Genomic DNA, 23,394 nt, shown 5'->3' with positions numbered 1-23,394 from the left:
AATGAATTCCTGATAAAAAATCAGAGAACCACAAAGAGACACAAAACGGCAGTCTCTGTTTGTATTTCACAATACAAATTGTCTAGAGACTCAAACTGGATTCTTTGTATTTTTAAGATGCATTTTCAACTCAAAAACAAACAAACAAAAAAAAATCACTGATACCCAGAGCTGACAGAGCACATAAATAGATGTTCTCTGCTATTCACAGTTGAGTAGTTATAGAAAACTTTCGGCAACATAGAAACTCTCAATTTACCAATCTAATATTTTTAATTTTATTTCCAATTTTCTCAGCACGGTTTCAAGTCCTCCTGTGTAAGAAAAGGCATGCTTGTGACAAGCTACTGTAAAATCAGCTCATTATTCTGGCCTTGATTAAACCAGCTTTCTTCAGCATGTTTGAAAGCTTAGATTCATAACCACCTAGTAAATAATTTCTAAGTGTAAGTTTTGGTTGAGGTTGTATAGTGAGCTGTGTTAAAATGTTAGACAAGACAGCTACAAACATTTCTGTAACAGTTGCTACTACAAAAACATGTGTGTGCAATGTATTTTACAGATGAACGTGGAAATTAAAAAGTGCATAACCTTACCTGGATGAGCTTGCCTCATGTGGTAAGTGACTGGATATGGATGGGATTCTCCACACAGCTCACAGATGGTGTCTTTTTCGGGTCCTCCCACTGCAAGCTGGGCCATTTCACCAAAAAGATTTCCCCTCGGCCTAGTCTCAACCTTTTCTTTTTTCTTTTTCTCTTTTTTGGTTTTCTTGTTATCTTTGTCACTTTCTTTCTTCTTTAACACTGCACAAGAACCAGGACTTGGAAAAATCATGTTTTGTGACGCGGCTTTAATAGTTGCTAGAGAGATATCTTCCCAGAAAGCTACCAAGTGTTGCAGTGTTAATGGAAGAGGAGACTTGGATTTCATTGTGTGATGACTGGCTGTTTCAAAGGAGGTAGTTTCAGTTTTTCCATCCTCACACTTTTCATGCAGAGGTGGTTCTTTTAACATTGAGAGGACTTTGTTTTTATTGATGCTGCCCATTTTAGAAATATCGGGTCCATGAGGTGAGATGTTGAACATGTTGAGAGCAGACGATATTTCCAATGAATGTCTATTTTTCAACTTAGTTTCTTTTTCCTCTGCAGGCTGCTGTGTAAGACTGCTTCGTATCGGTGCATGCTCTTTGGACAGTTCTGGATTAAACTTCAAAAAAGATGAGCAAGCCATAGCATCGTGTACTATTCCTTCGTGCCAAAGAAATGCAGCGAAGACAGCTCTAGCGCATTCTGCAACAGAAGGTGACATTGCTTGCTTGGCTGGCTCTACAGACTTGCAGCCATCTCCTTTGAAAAGGAAGCCAGATTTTTCCTTTTTAGGTCTTGTGTGCCTACTGGCACATTTACGGCTCACTTTTGGAGATGCTCTCATGTCTTGCTCATCTTTCAGTGGTGCTTTTCCTATGCTGAAATGAACTTTATTAGAACCATCGTCCAGACTTCTGAATTCTGTGTTATCTTCACAGGTGCTATCTATAATGCTATTTGTCTTTAAAGTACTTGAAGTGCATACTTCAACTACTTCACTGTGAAGATTTTCTTGGACAACATGAGGGGAAGGAGCTCTGTTTTCAGGTTCTGTAGCAGGTTTCCCATCCTTTGCAGTAATTTTTGGTTTGGGTGAAGTGGACCTTCCCCTTAGGGGTTCTGTTAGCGGCACTTTCTTTTTGCGGAGGGTGTCTGGATCTAATGTGTAGGAATCTGATTTTGAGCGTTCTCGAGGAGGATCAAGCTTTGTTTTTACAGGGGATGGAGCTTTCTGAGGTAGAGTTTTTTCATGGGGTGATGAGGATCGTGGAGAGCTAGCACCAGATCTAACACCTGTCAGTGTCTTTGTCTTTGGAGATGACGATCGTGTTCCAGGCCCTGGAGATTCAGCTCTCAGACCAGTAGTTGTTCTTCCATCAGTTTTTAGTGTTTGTAAAGTGTTATGATTTGGAGACAAAGACCTGCTGTGAGAGTCTGACCGCAATTTTGCAGCATCTGATTTCAGCATAAGAGACTCACTGGCAGACAAGCCATCTGTGTTCCTAGGTTTCTTCTGGTCAGCAGCAGCTCTATTTATTCGCACATCAAGCTTGGGTGACCTGCTGTCAGCCCTGTGCTTTGATGACATCTCTGATTTTCCTGCTGGAGAAATTGGTCTTGCAGCTCCTGTGAAATTCATTCGGTCACCTGTTTAGTATATTTTAGAATTAAATTATTGTATTTTGACAGTGGTACCATCAATAATACAAATCAAGGATTAAACACTTGAACACAGGATAAAAATCAAACACACACTTCTGTTTCCATAAAAATGAGAGGAAATATATAGGGATTTTTTCCCCCTACAGTATTTTCAATACATTTCTTCTCCCAAAGATACATACAAACAAGTGTTAGGAAATATTTTAAAAGAAAACACTACTCTGGAGGTATCAAAAGACAGATTACTATTTCCACAAAACATTTGTAAAGGAAGCACAATTTACTTCCTTAAGTAAAAAGCCAGGATTTAATTAAGCTTATCATAGCTGCAACAGAAACCCAGGGTTATTTAATATTTGTGTGTGTCAGCCTGACTGCAACAAAAGAGTTGCAGAAAGATCAAATGTATTACCAGATTTATTTTCTTTGATGTTCAAGAGTCAGGAAACATAGGAAACTATAAGGTAAATTGGCTATGAAGCTTAACAAAAATGCTTAGAACAATTCACATTGATAATCTGAGGTATCCAACATTCAAGACCACAAACTATCAAGGTCCTGCTACAAAAACACAACCTCACTTTTTTCAGCCACTAAGTTTAACCATCAGTTCTAGTCTATGATGTGCTCTTATCTTGATAAACTAATTTATTGTTCCTGTGCACACTGCCATTGTACATATATCAATCTACAGAACTGTAAAAACTGTAGGTAGCTTAATATAAATAAATTCAAAATAAGTATATGCAAATAAGTAGCTCATTAAAGCAATCTGCTTCTAATAATTAAGTGAACACAGTCTCTCTTCTAGAACTGTATTTTGAAAATTAAGCAATGTTGAAATCACTGGCAAGAAATGCAGCAGTTGTGAATTAACTATAAACTGTCTCTCCAAAAGCATTACCCTGCAAAATCTTGAACGTGTAGTTAAGTCCTGATTTGAATGGGTTTTCATTAGTTAAACTAATTTAAGCTGTTTCTCTAGTAAAGCTTGCAGAGTTAGGTCACAGTACTTTGGATTATTATATTTTTCTAGACGCTAAAAGGTTATTTCCACTCATATGGTCAAATTTCTGAAGAAATAACTATTTGTTAAAAAGACAAGTTCCAATTAACTTGAGAATATTTTCAAGTTTGAACCTTGATTTCTGATGGGAACAGAGAGAATAGGCAGTCAATTTCTATCCAACACCATCAGTAATTACTTTGAAGGTGGGAAATGTGTTTACTTCCTTCTGCATAATGGGATCTGACCAAACTTCCAGTTCTCAATCATGAAGCCTCATCCCTATGCTAGAAAACATATAGAAGGATGGAGTGGCCTCAGTTCTTCCTATGGCTACTTCTCACAACACAAAAACAAATGTTCTTTTTCGAGCAAAGTTTAGCAGCTCAGAGGTTTCCTTAGGTTACAAAACAATTCTTATTTTGCTACCTCCATATTTAAGTAGCTTAAAATAAAAAAAAGAGCAGCAGGATAATAGAAGGATGCCTATAGCAGCGTATTGAAAAAGCTTAAAGATTAAGGTACTCTCCTGGCTTCCCAGACCATAGTAGGTAGAGAAGAAATATTTTGTCTATATTCAGGACCAATATGGCAAATATAAACAGTAGAATATCAGAACATCAAAACATTATAAATTTTGAGAGTCTGATCTGTCTTTACCCCTTTTTTCTTATGAGTTTAAAATTATTTTTTGGGTGGGGGAGGTAATGAGGGAGAAAGAGGAAAAGAATAAATGGCATGTTACATCATGATTTATAAAAATATTGTTCTTGTTAAAAGAAAATAATGAAAGGTTTCTTAAATAAAGGTCCAAGCATTTTGTTCATGCCAGCTAAGTTATTCAGTTCTACTGATGAGATATTTTGAGATGTCTACTTTGTGATATATGAATCCAGAAATGTAAGTTATTACTTAAAACACACTTTTCCCAGAAACAAATAAAAAGATGAATTTAAGGTATGTTGGATGAGAAAACACTCTATCTAGAATCTTTAACAGAATTCCTCATAAGGGAAAAAAAATAGTGAAAAGACAGTGGTCACCTTGGAGGACACAAAACACTGCAAGCTATTCAGCAATGTGTCAAATTCAAAGTACAGACATGACTAGTGAGTATCATGCAGGAAAACATTCTGGAAGAAAACTACTTGTGAAAGAGTAGTTTAATGGCAGCTTCCAGAAATAAATCTATTATTTTTTTAATTTAATGTTTTTTTTTAAAAAAAAAGGTTTGGATTTGCCCATACACAAGTAATTCAAATTAGCATTTTAGATTATAAGCACACAAAAAAAAAATCCCCAAAAGAAAAAAATGCATAATCTTGTAGCAAACTGCTTTATTTGTACATAAACAAGCAAAAAAACGGTACAACACATTTTTTCCCTTTCTTCTTCCATATTCCATTTGCCTATTGTTTGAAGCCAGGTGTTACTGGATGTGATTAAACTGTCACCTCTCTGTTTTTAAAGAAGGAAGAGACAGACAGATCATCTACCATGAAAATGCAGCAACTCAGGAAGGCCGACACTGAATGGTTGCATCAGCTGAGCTCCCAACAAATACCAAACCTGAATGATTGCTTTCAAAACGTTATTAAACGAATGAAATGGAAATCAATGGAAGGAGAAGAAAAAAAACAATGAACAAATTGAATGCCAGAATCTGAATAACCTTGCTATGTTGGCATGCATACCCACCCTTCAGTTTGTGAGAGAGAGATGAAATAGCAGAGGCAGGACCAGCTACATCACTAGTTTTGTAAATAGGCTCACGAGAAGCAAGGCAGCAGGATGGAGTTTCTACAGTGGAAAACAGTTGCACAGAAGCAGCAAAAATTCAATGGTAAAAGTAGTAAAGATAAAAGCAAGCATTTCAAATGATATGCATCTCCTTTGTTAAGTATTCTGAATTCACTGGTTAGACTCCTACCTTAGTTTTAAATGAGAAACAGTTACTCCAAAATGTTTTCCCTCATCTAAATTTTAAAAGAATTTACCATCTTGTGTGATGTCAGTATTAAATCCTAGGGTTTAGAAACGTGGTATGTGTAGATTAGCTAATATGGCACAGATTATTATAAAAGCAGTACCTAGTTTTCAACTGAAGTCTGGTTTTAAATGTGAATTTCTAATCTGTAAATTCAGATAGTAATTATTTAAAACTGCAGTATGTCCTTCTAGATGACCAATTCTCACATCTTTTTGTGAAAATTATAGAACACCAAGGTGTTTGTGTTGGAAAGTCTCAATAACCACTGCAAAGATTAAAGAAAAACATTCTAAACCCACCAAAAATATCTGCTTCCATATCTGAATACACTTCATTAACGCAGTATTTTGGAAAACTTCATATATAATGTGAATTAGATTTTCAATACCACCAAGGCACATGGCTAGCAGTAGAACAGTTTCTATCTAACAACAGACATGAAAACAAATCTGTATCAGCACTTAAAAATAATTTTGCCTGAAGAAAAAACAGAAAGTCCAAAGTTAAATTCTGATATAAACCAAGCTAATTTCACTATAAAGGCTACTAACACCAATCAAATTTGGAGTCAGGAAACAGTAGGAACTTTTAGTTTCAAAATTATTATTTTACTTTCCTATAATGTTATTTTTTAATTCTAATTCCAATTCCAAACACAAAGTAGAAGGCACAACTCTGTAAATACAAGTCTAAAAATGTTAATTTGATATATGACATTCCAGTCTATGAATAATTAAAATCTTTACTAAACCAAATGTCATGCATGCACACTTTTTGCTTCATTTTATGTCCTGAGAATCCTTATATTTTATGTTGTAATCTATCTTATGGAGAACACTGCCCCACTTCTCAGTCATTTTAAAGGGGCAGTGGGGTCAGAGAGAGTGAGTTTCCCACATAATCTCCCTACTGTCTTGCCCATGTACATCTGTCTAGGGTAAATCCTCAGTCACAGGGACCAGCTTCTTGGTATGGATTCCTTTTTTGTTAAAAAAAAACCAAACAAAGATGACTTTGAAGACAAACAGGCAAGCTCTCTCATGACAGCTCATCTTCAGTCACATTCTTGCCTTCAACATGAGCAGAGCTCTAGTAGAAAAACCACACAATACGGAGACAATACGAGGCAGTTCGAGTCCTGTGGCAGGATGCAGCCTTTTAAGAACCACGCCTGCTTCCTCTGAGGAAGCCAGTCCAGGAGGTATGACATGCCACCAACTAGTCCACACATTGGTCTTTTTTAAACTCTAGAACAGACTGGTAAAATGTCACTAAAGAATGGAAGTTAGTTACAGGTTTCTTCCTAAAAGGTCACTGCTGCTCTGCATGATGAGGAAAGCAAGGACTGACCTGCTTTTGCCTATTTGCCAAAGCAAGAAAAGAACACATTCCTCTTTTGTCGCTGTTAATAACATGGAAGCTACAATAGGGCTGTTAGCTGACTTCTCAAGCACCCAAAATCAATGTATCTTTTTTAACACAATTAAAATGCCAAATTTCAAACTGACAAAACTTGCTCTTCCCCCACGCCCCCCCCCCCAAGTAAAAGAATATACTGAAGTTGAAGAACACTTCAACACTTGTCCTGGTTTGAGCCAGGACAGAACCAATTTTTTTTAAGTCGAAAGGGAAAAGTCTTAGGCAGTTATAGTAAGGGAATGACTGATAGGCAAAGCTGATAGGCTGCAGCATTAGAAAAATATTAGTTATAATTACCCAAATGTAGGGTTTGGAAAACCAGCACTTGAGCCACTTAGATTTATAACTGAAATAAGTATTCCCATGCTGTAAGGGTAGACAGACACAATTCCATTATATTCTAATTTGTTTCTGAATTTGTGATAAGCCATATTCATTCTCAAAATAAAGCTTGACACAATACTGTGAACATATCAAACAGCACCTCAGCACTGCAGCTTCTGTCTGGGCTGAGATGTATCAGGAAGCAGCAGTTGTGCTGTGCAGCTGCTCAGTGAGCTGCTGGGGTGGCAGTACAAGAGGGAAAACTTTACAAAAGAGGTTAAGAAGGAGGTTCCAAAGCCTCTTCAGCCTACAAATCTGTGCTTCATCTGCAGTAGCAACTCAGATGTGAGGAAAAACAGCATAAAGATCTAACATTGGTGACTGCAAGGTCTCAAACTTCCACCCCCCTCAAAGTCAGAGTTCAAGAGCCAACTGTGAAATTTTGCTAAGTGATGCTGGACAGTATAGCAAGATTCTGCTTCCCTTCTATGTCACATCTAAGGAGTTTTATGACTCAGCACACACTGCTAAAGGTTGAGAAATGAGATCTTTATTTAAGACTCTTTATTAAGACTCTCCAGGCTTCTACACTTCACCTATACTCAGAATCCAAGCAGTAATTTGAATCTCCTCTGCTCTTCACAAAGTTCATTGACGAACTATTCAAGCAACCAGTAAAAACATTACAGCTACAGGAGGTTGTAGTCCTGAGTTAATCTGCTACTGAGGACCTTGCAAACTTCTCAGAAGCAGCCATAACTCAGGCTGAAGTAATTGTGGACTGTTTTTTGAAATTATCAAGGAAGAAACAAATAAACTTGTACTCTCTCTGGGAAAAAAAAAAAAAAAAATCTTGCTGAGATTCCAAGTCAATACAGCTGTTCCTAAACTCCAGGTAGGCTTATGCCATCTCTTTTAGCTCTTTTTGACTTTTAGCTGCATAGAAGACTGACAAGAAATTAAAATTCATGGCAAGAGCATTTTTATTTTGCTCTTTTGTCTGTCCCCATTAATAAGAAAGTGATCTTTCAGCTTCTGTCCCTTTTGTGTCCATGTGTGAAAACTAGCAAAGAAATCTAAGTAAGATAAATAGCTCAAAACTGCCTAATTTTTTAATAATGTGCCTTCTGTAATAAATTATTTGACAAAACACATAGGACTCCTGTTAGTTTACTCATATGTAATGCAAAAAGAATAACACAGGCATCATTATTTTTTTAAAGTATTGTATCTGAGGATGTGGTTGTCCAAAACTGTAGCACTTCTGCAAAAAAAATAACCGCACACTGCATTTAAAAACAAAAGGTTGTGAGAACCCCTTCCCTCTTTCTTAAATTAATCTGGAAACCAAACCCCAAGCAAAGAAACCATGCTTCAGAAAGAACAGTTAGCTAAAAAGTCTTATAAAGAAAAACTGCAACATATAATCAGACCAACATTTTTCTTCCTATTAAAAAAACCTACCTTAATAACGTAATTAGCTCTTGAGGACATTCAGCATGATCCTAAGAATTATGCTCCCATATAAAATTGCTCCCCAGGAGGACAGATATTTAAAGAACAGAAAATACAAATGGTAGACTAAACTATTTAGGCAGACTTTCAAACAAAATTCGTATTTAACATATAACTAGTCTAGGCTGGCAGAACTTAACTATTAGACTACCATTAGTCCCTTAAATATAGCATTACTGAATATAAACATTTATTTTAATTTTTAGACCTGACCTTACTACAGGAAGCATGTAAGAACAGAGAACACATTTGAATCTAAAAGTAAGCATGTCTAGGGCAAAAATCCAAGTGACTTGATATGAAGCCTTGGGATATGTTGTTTAATGGATTTTATTTTTACTTACCTGTTTGATAACAAAAGGCTTTAAAATGCTTTGGAAATAATGAGTGAGAAAGTTTCTGTTACAATTCTAGTACAGCTGCACTAGTGCTGAATACACATTAAAAGCCACACAGCGGAATTCAAACCAAACAGAACTTCTCTCTGTGAAGGCTTTTATTGCACAGTTGTCTTGCTATTTTAATTAATCTTGTATTTCAAATAAATCTACTACTTTATAATACGTAAAGTTTCAAGAAATATCATAATAACAGAATAATTGCTTGAAATGAAATGTTTAATCTAGGAAGTTTTATTTAAGTTTCAAATATGCCTGCTAATTTCCTTGACTATTAAATGAACAAATACATGAATATAATTTTATAGGCCTCCCTGAAAATACCCTGAATTTGGATCAACTTGTAAATGGAGCATTAAAAAATCTGCAAATGACTCAGTAAGTCTGAAAGGGAAATTTTCCCCAATATAATTATTAAATTTTGAGAGTGAAAACAAAAATGTTAGTATTTCTCTCCTCTATGCATAATTTACATTATTTGCATCAAATGCTAAACTAGATAATAAAATGTTTGGAATGGAGTGCTTGTATCAAATCATAGTTAGTGCAACGGTATACCAGCTCTATTTGACAATTTTTGCCCTGCTGGAAGGGCAAATAACTATATTGGATGAGATCTTTTATTAATTCTAAGATTGCAAATCAGATACAAACTTGACAATTTTTTCACTGTCATATATATTATTTTATTTGGTAGACTACCAGTGCTCCACTTTATCTGACATAAAAATCTTCCTTTGAAATTCGGGATCTTCATTAAAACACAAACCATGGATGTAGGTTTCTGAATACATTTTACCTACATCTGTTGGATAAACAAATCCATTGATTCAAGATATTGTTGGGCAGGCTGTAAAAAAGTGAAAACCTTCCTTTTCATAAGATACTATGATCTCGTATTCTATGAATACACTGTATGATCTAAATGTTAAAGGATCAATAATCTAAAGTTTGAAGTGAGAGTATTAGGGTTATTTTTGATGTAAAGTTGAGTAAGAAACTCTGACGTTATGACTCTGAACAAGAGAAGAAAACTAAAAGTGGTGGGAAAGAATACACAACTGACAAATTCCCTGTGATGGTGCACTGATGCCACTGGCAATCAGCTGTTTGGTCTGTGTAGGTTCTAGAATATTCTGCTTTGAGAATGTTGGTTTAAGTCCATTGTAAGTATGGAAGATCACTGGCAAAACATTTGTGATAAGTCTTTATAAAAAGTGAATTAGATACTTTAATCTAGTTCTCACATGCAGCACTGAATTGTCACCTTTTTTTATAAACTGAGGTTGATAGATCCAGGAGACACTGAACTGAGTGACCCCCAAGAAAGAACTGAGGCCTTTCTGAAGTACTGTCTATGAGAGACAGAAGACTATTATTCCTGTGACCCATGCTCTATCTAGTCTGTCTATAAGGATGCATTTACTGCAAGATCTGCTGTTCATCATGAATGCTGAGCTTTTATTTTTCATTAATAAAACCAAACAAAAAAGTTTCCTCTCCTCCCATCAATAATCAGGTCAATTACAGTCCTCTGGTGCAAACTTCAAGGTTCATGCCAATCCTATGAGCACCCAACAGAAGACCACTAAAGCCCCTTATGAGCAGTGCCAAGTTGTTCCTACTGCCCAGCTCCACCCCTAAAGTTACTCATAACAAAAAAACAGGAACTTAGGACGTAAGAAAATTTAATAACTATGAATTTACTTGCAGTCTGCTTTTGACGTCCAAAGAATCATCAACATTTTTTTACTGTATAAAATGTTTATCTTCATTAGAAATGTAGACTTGCATACAACATTGGAAAGGCACTTTCTCATGACTTACCTACACTGCAGAACACATACAAAAGCAAAATACTGCCAATATAGAAACTAAAGTTGCACGAGTCTTTAGGAGCATTAGCTCACATGCTTCTGAATCATGAAAAACTTTCCAAACAAAACCAGAAAGGTGCACTGAGGGATGATTTGTAGCTGGCAAGCAACTGAGAACAGCAATGTCAAAGCTGCAGAAATGGACTGATGAGGCAGGTAAGGCTGACAAACTTACTCTGAAGCTGTGGCTGAGGCTGCTGGAAGGGAAGGGGCTGTCCGAACACAAATGGACTGTGGACTAGGGAAGAGGGAGGTTTTGCAGCTTGATCAAAGATGGAAGGAGCTGGGAGATTTGGCCGTGACTGAATGGAATTCAGTATGGCACTCAGTTGGTCACCTGTAGTGGGCAAAACAGTCAAAACTACAACCTGTTACTTGTCATTGTCCAGATTAAAGTTTAAATTATGATAATAAAAAAGGTCAGAGATCTTATTCAGCCACATACAACTCTGGCTGTGGCTAATAAACACAAAAATCTCACCCCATGCATGCCAATGAAATTACTGAAAAGTAGAAGCAGGGTTTTTAAGAATTGTGGTTATTTTACTGCAATTATATAAACATTTCAGAAGAGAGATTTATATTTGCCTTGCTAAAAAATGAAGAGCAGCCAATGGGGAAAAAACCAAAACAAAAAACCAGCAACAAGTAAACAGATTCCTAGCATTTAGAATCACACATGCAACAAAACATGCAGAAAAAGATTAGAGAAACTGATGATAAGGGAAAGATAACATGTAATTAGGCTTTCGCATGTGCATTTCTGTGCCATGGCTTTGGTAAATATTTGCTTGGTTTGGCAAATATCTTCACAAGCATTCTGGCACGCTGCTTTTCAAGATCAGATTGAGGATAATAAAAAAAATAAACCCCACTTAGTAACTGAAACTGGTTTCCTCAAGAACTACATACATTTGTTGTGAGGAATATGAAAGTCTTAAGAAAAACTAGCATGTTAAAAACAGTTTTAATTTCTGAATGCCAATCTTCAAAAAGAGTGGCCATTAAAAATGTGAGCACTAGAAATATGCAAAGCCTAGAGTAAGAAGGCAGTTTAATCACATTGTGTTATAAGTTGAAGTATATTTAGTAATTTGAGCTGGGAGACATTAGAGTTTGAGAGCATCTCAGATTGGAACCACCACCAACCAAATCCTAACAGAGTCACTTTATTCTGCAAATTCAGATAATTTTGACAGCTTTTAAAAAATCTTAATTAAAAAATCCAGCAGCTAACACAGAATTTACAACTCACTGAATCTACAACATTTTTCAGTGATTATCAATTGTCATTTCATGGAATTAGAGAAAGATCAGTGGATGCATGGAACCCTGGATTACCTAAGAATACTAAAATGATATTCTGCACTTACTTTCTTGATACTGTTGTTTAAAGTTAAATTTTAAAACATAAAATATCTGAAATTCCTTTCTAAACAATCAGATATCAATATATTATCTTTATTCCTCTATTTTGGAAGTAGGATACCTAAAAATATTCAAATCTGTACTTAGGCAGCAGTAATTCCTACCTTAATAACCCAGAAGTGATTAACATGTTTGACAAAGAACTATTATTCTTAAAAATAACAGGCCTGTTTGCTAGGGGGAGTAATTATTTTAAAGGGAAAAACATGTCATCTGCCCACAAGAATTAGATATAAAAGAGGAGTAGGGCCATTCATAAGGAACATTAAAGATTTGCCTGCAATGCAGACAGCTGGAGTAAAGGTACAGCTAAATCAAACAATGATTGTGTGAGTTAAGTCTTATGCCTCACAGGTAATACTGCAAACATAGACCAATTGCGTGGGGATCTATACATCAGATTAGCAGTTTGAAACACTCAGAGACGCTGACTGTATTTGCACTGAAATGAGTGCATCTCTACTTAAGTAGTTCTGACAAACAGGCATCTCCAAACTTATTGCTCCGTTCAGAAATTCCTCTAGCAGATAGTGCTTGTGGTTTTAGTTTTTATTTTCTACAAAACTCAAAGCTTCTTAGACCTAAGGATGCAAAACAAATGTATAAAAAGAAATGATATAACTTTTCAGTGCAGTTGCCAACAAGTCTCCATTCTCAGGCAATTCAGAACAAATTGCAGTACGTGGAATGAGTAAAATGATCTTGAGTTGCTTGCTCACACTAAACATCACAGTTTAAGGGTATGTAGAGAGAATAATGCCTATAAAATGATACCAATTCAATGCTAGGAGTAGCTTCCAAACTTTCTGTAACAATAATATTGCAAAGAAACACCTCACAAACTGTTGAAAAAATAGGATACAGCAAAAATAATTACAATGTCTTCAGATATGCTATTAATAATAGCATATTGATCTCCCCAAGTTTTATCTCTGGACAACACCAGAAAAAAAAATTTTTTCCTAAGATGCTTCTGCAGGTAAAGGATAATACTCTTGCATCACTGCACAGTTGCCACTGAGAGACAAACTGTAATACTGCCTCACAAGCTGAACACCTAAACACTTCCATTTTGTCATTCAGTCACTAATTTGCAATGAGTACTGCTGGACTGGGAAAAACAGTTCTGTATAAAAAGCCCTATAAAACAAAAGAAAAACTTTTCCAGCCTTTGTCCAATAAAGGGTTTGCAATGGATGAACAAGCATGAACTGCTTCTTTATGCCGTAAAGCACCATGGAATGATATAAAGCTATTTCATGATATGAAACAGACTAGAACATTTAAGAATATTTTTTTCCTCACCTCTTCGCCTTTAAAAGAAGCCTTAAATCAAGTTGTTTTATTAAGAAGACCACTAAGAATACATACTCTTGTTAAAAACACACAGCACACCTTATGCCCATGTTCATAGTGGCATGGACAGAGTAGAGTGATGTAGTAGAATAACAAAGCTCTGCTTCAATAGTATTTCACAAGAGCATCTGCCTCAGAAAAAGTACCTTCTATATTATTAAATCCTTTAGATCTATTCAATCAATGAACAAAAGGAATGTACTTTGAGTTTACCGTGATGGCTTATACATATTACAACTTGCCAATGAAGTAAACAATGGTTAAAATGAACAATTTTTTCACATCAGTAAAATTGATAAGGTTTTATTTATTTCCCAGCATTTGAAACTGGCCTCTTTGTGACTGCAAGATAACTTCAGCTTTACAATTTAAATCTCATATGGTATATTTTCATTTTCAGATTCTGTCTCTATCTTGGATACTTCAAGTATCTATTTTTCATTTCTGCGTTACACTTTTGTGCCTACTACTATAGAAGGCCTCAACTGCAACTTACAAATCTTTGATCCTTTCTATATAGAGTAGTTAGAGAGAAATTAAAGCAGAGAAAAAAAACGTTACAACATTAAGTACAAGTTTTACAGAACACCCTGCAATTCATTGCACTACCGCCTTTGTCTTACAGAAAACATCAGATGGTGCCTAGAAGAGTAGGACATGAGAAACAAAAACGAGAGAAGAAAAACTTTTTTTTTTTTTTTTAAGATACAAGTGTAAAAACATACCTTTGTTATTTCCAAGGCCATAATCAAACCCTTGTCCATTACTGCAGGTTGTCCCCTTACTGAAAGCTTGTATTGAAAAAGGACTTGGGGGAGGAGTCTGAACATTCTGATCTAGAAGAACTTGCTCTGTAGAAAAAAACAAATCACTTCAGAATTAGAACTTCTTAGTAATTGATTTACACTGGAAAGATGAGGCAGAAGACCAAGGAGTGTTTTGATTTTTTCCCCTCCCCCTCCAGATAGCATTTTACCACTCTACCTTACATGTACTATTACACAAAGAAAAGCACATCTCTCTCCTTTAGAGCACATACTCTAGAGATAAGAAGACAGAAGACTTAATACCACTCCAGTTCAATGAGGATGAACTGGAGTGAGTCCAAAGGAGGGTCACAAAGATGGCCAGAGTAGTCAGACGGCTGGAGCACCTCTCCTATAAAGACAGGCTAAAGCCAGGCTGAGTAGGGGTTGTTCAGCCTGGAGAGGGCTCCAAGGCCTTCCAATACCTGAGGTTGCCTACAGGAAAGCTGGTGTAAGGCTTTTTACACGGGTGGGCAGCAAGAGGACAAAGGGAAATGTTTTCAAACTTGAAGAGGGAACATTTAGGTTAGACATAAGAAAGTCTTTCCTGTGAGGGCAGTGTGATGCTGGAATGGGTTGCCCAAGGAAGTTGTGGCTTCCCCTCCCTGGAAGTGTTTGAGGCTGGATGGGGCCTTGAGCAAATGGATCTAGTGGAAGGGGTTCCTGCCCATGCAAGGAGATTGTAACTGGATGATCTTTAAGGTGCTTTCCAACCCAAACCATTCTATGATTCTATGACAGCAGGGGTGCTGTATCCAGTTTTGGGCTCCCTACCAGAAAAGAGACTGAAAGGAGTTCAGCAGAATTCCACTGAGATAGTCAGGGCACTAACAGAACACAACATATAAGGAGAGGCTGAGAGATTCTGATTTGTTCAGTCTTAAAAAGTAAAGGTTAAGGAGAGATCTTATTGCTCTACTTTCAATACCTAATTGAAGGGTTCATGGAAGATGAAGCCACAGGTTCACAGTGATAGGACAAGAGGCAATAAACAAAAGCTGCAGTGTGGGAAATAGAAATTTGATATTGGGAAAATTTTCCACCCTGAAGCTTTAGGTTCTCCAGAAAGACTGGAGAGAAGTCAGAACTTGACTAGATAGGGGCCTGAACAACTCGCTCTAGCTGAATCTGCTCTGACAAGGAGGCTGGACAGATGATCTTCAGAAGTATAAATACTGACAGATCACACTGTCTCATCTTTCATGGGAATAGAAGTACCCCAAACTCTTGCAGAGGAGAACTTCTCCAGATGATTCTGTTAAATAACATTTTCAGAATACCTCAAGTATTCATATGAAGCATTCACAGTAAAAGAACTATATTTTAGCTCTCAAATGATACCCTGTTTGGAGGGAGATCCAAAAGAAGGATGATTAGAGAGGGCCAGGGAAAGCAATATAAAACTGCATTTTAAGAGAATGAAATAATACTTTGCTAACTAGAATAATTAAATAATCTGCTGTTAAAATACAACGTTGTAAAACATGTTTGCAGGTTTTGGGCAGGATGCCCTGTGTGATAGAATTGAAAACTCAACAATATCAAAAGGAGTATAAATAATTCATTCTGCTCTATCAGAGGCAGAAAATGGACCAAAGAAAGCTAACAAATATGCACAGTTATTTGCTTAAGGAAAAGGCTGGATGTGGCACTTAGTGCCATGGTGTAGCTGATGTGGTAGTGCTAGGTCATGGGCGGGAGCTGATGTCAGAGGTCTTTTCCAGCCTCAATAATTCTGTGATTCTGTGATTATTTAAAAATTAACTGCATAGCTAAAAGGAGGACAGTTAAAATTATGATCCATAACTGGTACAGAAGAAAACATGGTGAAATATTTTAACTGTTCTTTTGAAAAACATTTGAACAATGTTTGTTACCAACTTTCAAGTCAGACTGTGTAATGCAACTCATGTAAAGAAGTGTAAATTAATGATATACCTGTTTAAAACTCAGTTCCCTCTTTATTTATTTGTACAGGTTAAGGTCCCTTAATTTTTTCTAAGTTAATATAAAGAGCAAAACAAAACAACAACTTGCCATCTTCATGTCGGAGGTACTGGTTCCCACCTCTGTCTCTAGCTAATGACCAGGCCTCGCCTTCATCACTTTCACAGAACTCTACCATGCTGTTCTTATCCATCTGCACCCACGTACCTTCTGCATTAGTCACCTGATACACACACATAAAAAGCACAATTTATTGACTTTTCAGAAAATTCAATAGCATGATTCAGCAGCTAATTATGGTATCTCAAAAAATACACCCATCATTCCCATCGTTATATTACAAATCAAATACTAAAAAGTTTCTTAAATTAAGGCCACAAGCTGAGGCAGACTGAAGGATCAAAAGTATTTATAGTACATTTACAGTTAGCAGTATTTCAAAAAATCTTAAACCTTTTTATGTTCAAAAGAAGCAAAATGCCAACACCACAACTTCAGAAAATTCAAACAAGCCTATATAAAAAAGTTGAACACATTAACCATATTATGCTTTTTTACTGGTGGCTGCAACAACAGAGTGATAATACCAACTTATATATGTAAAGTTTGTACAAGTACTAATTTTATTCTTGACATTGTATTTAGGAAATAGCATGACACACTTCATCCTTAAGCCCTTCTTGACCATAAAACAACACAACAGCTGGACAACTGGGAACAGTAACAACAGCTCAGCAACAAAACAAATAAACACAATCAGTGCAGAGAAACAGAAAAATTTGTTAATTGGTTAGGTCCTAGAAAAACATTTTTTCAATGAAACATAATTCTTTCAAAGAATATGAAAAAAAAGTGTAATTTTGTACAGAATACTGTAACAGAAATACATAAGCAAGCATATATAACTGTAGCACAATTTTTATATTATTCCAATCAATGCACACATCTAAAAGGGGAAAGACATAATTGCATTAGTATTTATAAAATAAATCAAGCTCAAAGGTTAGTATTTATCATGAAGGTTGGAAAAGCAAACCTGTACAGGTGCAGATTCTTTTGTTGCGTTTACTACTGTTATACACTGGTATCTATGAAGATATGAACTGAAGCTACAAGGATCCATACCTCGCCCACTGCCTTGACTTTGTTTCCCAGAACTAACATTCCAATTGGGATACCTCTAAGGTTAGGGCAGCTTCTGATGTTGTGACCTGATGGGCCAGTCTTCACTACCTTGTACACTCCAGGTCCACCTCGAAGGAATGGCATTTCTTGTTCTTGTATCACTGCTTCCTGTGGGCAGTGTGAATTTAGTTCTTTGAAAAAGTCATCACTACTAGACCTAGATTCCTGAGAAATTAAAAAAAAAAAAAAAAAGGTAAAACAAAACAAAAGCTATTAATAATGCCTTTGAACTCTTTATATAAGAAATACTTATTTCAATATTACAATAGCTTAATTTCAAAGCTAAAAGAGATACTAGTTACACTGCTAGTTTTAGCATGCAATGAACTATTACTAGTAAACAGCACATTAAAGTCACCATATTATAACTGTAGACCATTTATATGAAAGAAGAATCTCATATCTACAATTAGAGACAAATCACTTACTCTAACTACTTTCACTAAACCTTGTTTCATACTGGTATTTATCAGAATACACAGTCATTCCCTCCTGCTGTACTTGTGGAATTTTGTGGGAAAACCTGTGGCTATCAAAGGGGAATAAGAATATTGTATCTTTCCAAAGGATACACTTCTTGTTTTTGTATTTCCCATTTAGAATACACTGTTAATTTAAAGTTAAAATTACAAAAAAGAGTGACAGCACCACCAGATTCTTAAATGCACATATAAATATTAGAGCATATTTACTATTTTCACTATGACAATAAAAACGTCTTCCAACTTTATTATGTCTTGTACCAATTACATTTGAAATGTATACCCAAATCTGAAATGAAAAAACACTTCTTGAGTTTTTCTCATCAAGAAAAATTGGTAGTTACTAGAAGAAGAAAAATATTAGCACAGATTTTTCAGCTAGCCATAGCTTAATAAAGGGTATTATACAGAAAAATATAAGGGATAGAGTGATGTAACACATATCTATATCAGAAGAAAGCAAGAGAGAAGCAGGAGTCAGCTCTACTATGCTTATAATGCAAGTCGTAGGTGCTTTAAAAGAACATGTACAAGTTAAGAACTAAGTAATGTCCTATGGGATGAAGCTGGTTGTTCACTTAGTCAAGTACATTGTGTTCAGCAATGGTAAAAGAAGATGCTCTTTAGAAGTGACATACAAATCTTTATTAGTGGTTTTTAAGATACCAGCAGCACTTATAATCTTCTTATTATGGATGTTAGAGTGCATACCCTTTTTCTTTTAGGTTTTGTTTATTAATCTGATTTCTATAAAATTTATTTCTTCTGAATGTGCAGATGCTTTCTGCATTCACAATGTCCTGTAACACATTTCCAGGAGTTCCTGCTCTGTAAAAGAATACTTTCCTTCATCAGCTTTAAACTAAACTTCTGCGTATGCTATTTCCTTTTTAATTAATGCAGTTTCCTCTGATATCTTTACCTATCATACTTCCAGCTTTTTTGCATGGAAGTCTGTGCACAATGTCCAGACTAGTAGAGCAGTCTTTCCAAGAAGTCTTTATACAAAATTTTAACTCTTCTCTAAATACCTAACTTTAAAAGCAAGTTAATGCAAGCTGAGGTAAACTGGTTCAAGGAGAAAATAAATCTGTATGTTTTAAACATTGTCTAGCTCTTGATACAAAAATAAAGAATGCTGGTATTCAGGAGAAAAACATTAAGTAGAAAGATAAGTTTTTTAACCTCTTAGCCATTGTGTACAACACTGAATATCATCTTCATTAAAAAGTTTGTATGAAAAACAATTTAATTGTGAGATCACTGCAGGACTGCAAAGAGACATACTTTTGTACAGAATTTAAACTTCTTAACTTTACATAATCTAATTTTCTACATTTGCATAATTAGAAAAAATAGATTAAGAATGTGTTGAGTACTTATTAAATATCTGTGGCTTTACTCATATGAATATCATCCTAGTAGATACTGTGACTTGATGTGTGCCATCCACGTAACAGAAAAAAAATTTACTAGTACATTCTGAATCAAAAAGAGGATGAAAGCCTTTGTTATGTTACTGGGCCATCTGTTGGAAATTCTAATTTTGGTCATTAAAAAATAAATAAATAAATAAATAAATAAATAAAAGTGCTACTTATGAATTAATGAAAATTCAATAACCTGTCTTGGTATTTTTTTCTTACGCTAAAGAAAGAAACACAGATACAGCTTTCTGTGTAAATTTGCTATTTCCTGTTCAAAGTAAAACAAACTTCAGAGTATTTAAAGTTGACTCATAAGTTACAATCTGAAAACATGAGATACAGAGTGACTTTTCCTGTCATTTAACTCACCTTAGGGGGTAAAGCTTTGGAAGTCCATGAAAAAAACTCCAAATCCCTTACTCCTTGGCTAGCATTAAAGACATTCTGAGCAACAGAGTTTAAAAAAAACAAAAAACATATATCAACAAAGAAATGGGAACAACGAAACACTGGAGGAAGAAGCTCAGGTACTGTAATGCAAACTTTCTCCACAAGTAAATTTACTGGTAGAATGTTTTGCAAAAGGGGAAAACTTTGTTTTTCTAATCCAATCACCTGAGTCCATTGCTCACAAAGGCAAATCATCCATTAAACAGAAACAGTTTAGTATATCAAAAGTTCAAAATGGATGTAGTGTGTCATGCCATTTACTGAAATTAAGAGTCAGACATTTCTTATGAAGCCTGAGACTCCATGCACTGAACAATCCCACACTTCTGGTACAGTGAAAGAGTAGTTGGTCCCACCACAAACCACAGTTTTATAGCAAGACAGTCTGCTGTTCTGAAAGATAATTTCAGTTACTGTAGGTTGACTGCACATGGACTTTAAGTCACCAAGTCAGAACTGAAAAGATGCAGAAGGGCTAAGCTCACTATTGGTGAAAGCACAGAACAATTTGATCAGTTTGCACACCAAAACCTGCACTCTACCAGAGCCAAAAATTTTAGTGCTGTAAGGAGAATAGATTTTTTTAAATATACAATGCAGTTACTAGTTTGTTATGAATTATAAGCCAAATGGAGCTGCCAGAGAGTTTACTAATTTTATAACCCATTGCCTGTGCTACAGGAAGGAGCAATCCTGTTGCATATGTTTTTTCTCCCACAGAACAGCTAGGACAACATTTTTAAATCACTGGAAACCATGAAAAAAAGAAGCCATCTTTTCTCCGTAAATTGTTGTTTATTCACTGCAAATAAAGTTTTACCATTCCTCTCATATGAAGACTTAATAGCACATACACAGTAGCACTAAAGATCAGTACCTATGACAGAATGTCTTTGGCAAAGCCACCGTTTTATCTGTATGAACAAAGGTATCAAGACCTTATTTCCTATCCCAATGCTGATAGGGAAACCAAGTGAAATCCCTGGAGAGCAGTCATGCTATAATTTACCAGTCGTTAAAGAAAAGGTAACAAATCCCTTTAAGCACGAACACGTACAAAACACTCTTGGCACAATCCCTCTGTATTCCTTGAAAAAACATCAATTCATTAAAAGTAAGTAAATCCACACTTCCATCTCATGATTGAAGCAAATCTAGCTGTCCTGTTTTCAAAATTTCTGCTTACAACAAGTTTTCAATGCAAATTATTTGAAATTTTGACAGAACCAGAGAAACTGTTGAACACCAGCCATTTCTTTAGAATTTAGTACCTCTGCTCAAAAACAAAAGAGGTACCAATGCACTAGGTGATACATGTTTTGGGGCACTGGGTAAGGTGGGAAGTGTGTAAGATGGAAAGAATGCCTGAGTTAAGGCTTATCAATTGGACATAAAACTATGGCAACTATAAAAAGCCTACATTTGCCTACTGAGAGTGTACTTCATAGGTATCCATCATAGGTCAATGGACTAATTACCTTACTTTGCAGCATCTCTCTTAATTCATGATGGACCTCTGTAGAGAGAAACATGGACTACCCATACCTAAAATATTTCAGTGCATTTTGGAGATCTGTATTTTTATATGTTATAAAGCTGCATGTGTGAAACATACAAAAGAAATCAGTAGCAGTGAAGTGGGGCCATGCTGGCTTAGCAACACAGAGAAGATCAAACCAGAAGCTCTCCTCTGCTCTGGGATCTTTCAGGGCTTCCTGGCTACTAGCACATAGTACACCAGTTTAGATCAATAGATCAGACATGTATCTGAGTATTAAGTTTTCATTCTGATGTAATACTACATACAAGCTTTACATTTAGTCCTTATGCTACTGTCTACAGATTTAGTCAGATTTTTCCTTTCTAGCTTTCCCTTGCAGAAAGTAAAAATAATTTCTAGAATTCTGTAAAAAAAAAAATCACATTTTTTTTCCAATAAAGTTTAAGTGTCAAAAATAAAAAAAACAAGCAAACCAAGTATAAATTACTTGATCTCGCCACCAAAAATTACCAGACCATTATGAGAGCATTTAAAATCTCAATACTAATTTTCAAAGTTGAGGCTTCTTTTAAGGTACCATCTTGATATTTTATCCAACATAGTCCTACTGTCCAATTGATTCCCTTTATGCTTAAAATGATGGCAGAAATCTCCTGTGAATGTCCTTCCACAATCAGCTATCTGATGTTTTGTGATCAAACACAGCAGTCTATAGATTAATTTTGATTCCTTCTTCCACTGCAATAGTGGCTTGAAAAACTTGCATTTTTTTAATCCTGCTTACCTATGGTGATTGGGGAATGTAATAATGTAACTCGGCAGCAGGTTACAACACCCATACTAATATTTGATACTTAAAATCAGCTATGAAAAATATATTTATAAAATGATTTCAAAAAAGTCAAGTTTCAGAGCTTCAGTAAGATAAAATTATTTTTCTTCCTAGAGTGTGCTGTTTTATGCTGCATGTACCTTGCTACTAAGTACAGTGTATAAGCACGACTACGCTACTGTTGGTGTGTAAGGAACTTAACAAGTATTGTTTTCAAAAACCAATTACCTCATGTCACAAAACAGAAGAGAAAAGTAACTACCAGGAAAGGAAGCAGCATATAAGAAATGGCAATTATTAATATTCATACTCCTGTTCAAAGTCTCCATCTATTAAATTTGTAGACTCAATCATAAACCTGCTTGTATGGATTACTTAATTTTGGATGGCTACATACTAGCTCCTCATGAAAGAATTTGACTTTACAGCTTTTCTTTAAGAAGATAAATAACCACAGCTTAAATAAATAGTTTGGCAACTATAATGGATCTCTACTTTCCTATGATAATTTCTCCTTAAATATAATAGACTTGTTGAAAATATTCATAAACAGTTTAATTAGGAAATTGTAAGATACTGAGTAGTTGTGTTATTTTAAAATATATGGTTAATGTCTACAAAGAAAAAAAATAGAAGTACTATTTAAATGTCACCAGGACAAGATGCTGAAATTAACACTGCTGAATTTTTTTTTCTTTGTTCATTGTTCTACTAATACAGTAATGGAATAGAAAAATGCAAGCTTTCTTTAAAAAAGTATTCCTTAAATATATTTTACAAAAGGTACCAAGAGATTTTATTTACTTAAGAGATGACTAGAAAAAGCCTGCATAATTAAGCATTACAAAGTAATGTAATCAGATTTGCCAAGCCTGCACACTCATGAGTTGAATAAAAATTAAGTCTAATAAAAAGTAATATGACCTTCATTTGAACTGGGAACACATTCAGCCACTTAATTTTCCATTTGCATTTTCAGTGACATGAAAAAATTTTCCAGTCAGTTCCTTTCTTCTGAAATCAACACTAGTAGAACAGCTTTGGATTCCAAAAATCTTGTATATTAAGAGATTTGGGTTTGTTTTTTTTTTTACTTTTTTCTGCTCATTGTGTTTTCAGCAATTTAATGAAATTAAATAGCTTTGGGACATGTTAAGTCCTTTGAAAAAAACCTAAAAATATGAGAGATGCAAAGG

At 35.3% G+C, this 23,394-nt stretch overlaps 1 protein-coding gene across 1 annotated transcript in view; it reads right to left on the bottom strand.

The window, feature by feature from the left end:
- MYCBP2 (MYC binding protein 2) overlaps positions 1–23,394 on the bottom strand; it is a 173,933-nt gene that overhangs the window by 33,592 nt on the left and 116,947 nt on the right. Inside the window, exons 53-58 of the mRNA XM_030469141.1 lie at positions 19,785–19,859; positions 17,447–17,671; positions 16,412–16,544; positions 14,294–14,419; positions 10,960–11,121; positions 597–2,240 (exon numbers count right to left, since the gene is read on the bottom strand). Coding sequence (XP_030325001.1) covers positions 597–2,240; positions 10,960–11,121; positions 14,294–14,419; positions 16,412–16,544; positions 17,447–17,671; positions 19,785–19,859 — 2,365 coding nt within the window. The remainder of the gene's footprint in view (positions 1–596; positions 2,241–10,959; positions 11,122–14,293; positions 14,420–16,411; positions 16,545–17,446; positions 17,672–19,784; positions 19,860–23,394) is intronic.

Source organism: Calypte anna, chromosome 1 (assembly GCF_003957555.1).
Source record: "Calypte anna isolate BGI_N300 chromosome 1, bCalAnn1_v1.p, whole genome shotgun sequence".
Classification (NCBI taxonomy): domain Eukaryota; kingdom Metazoa; phylum Chordata; class Aves; order Apodiformes; family Trochilidae; genus Calypte; species Calypte anna.
This window is presented reverse-complemented; position numbering and strand designations above follow the sequence as displayed.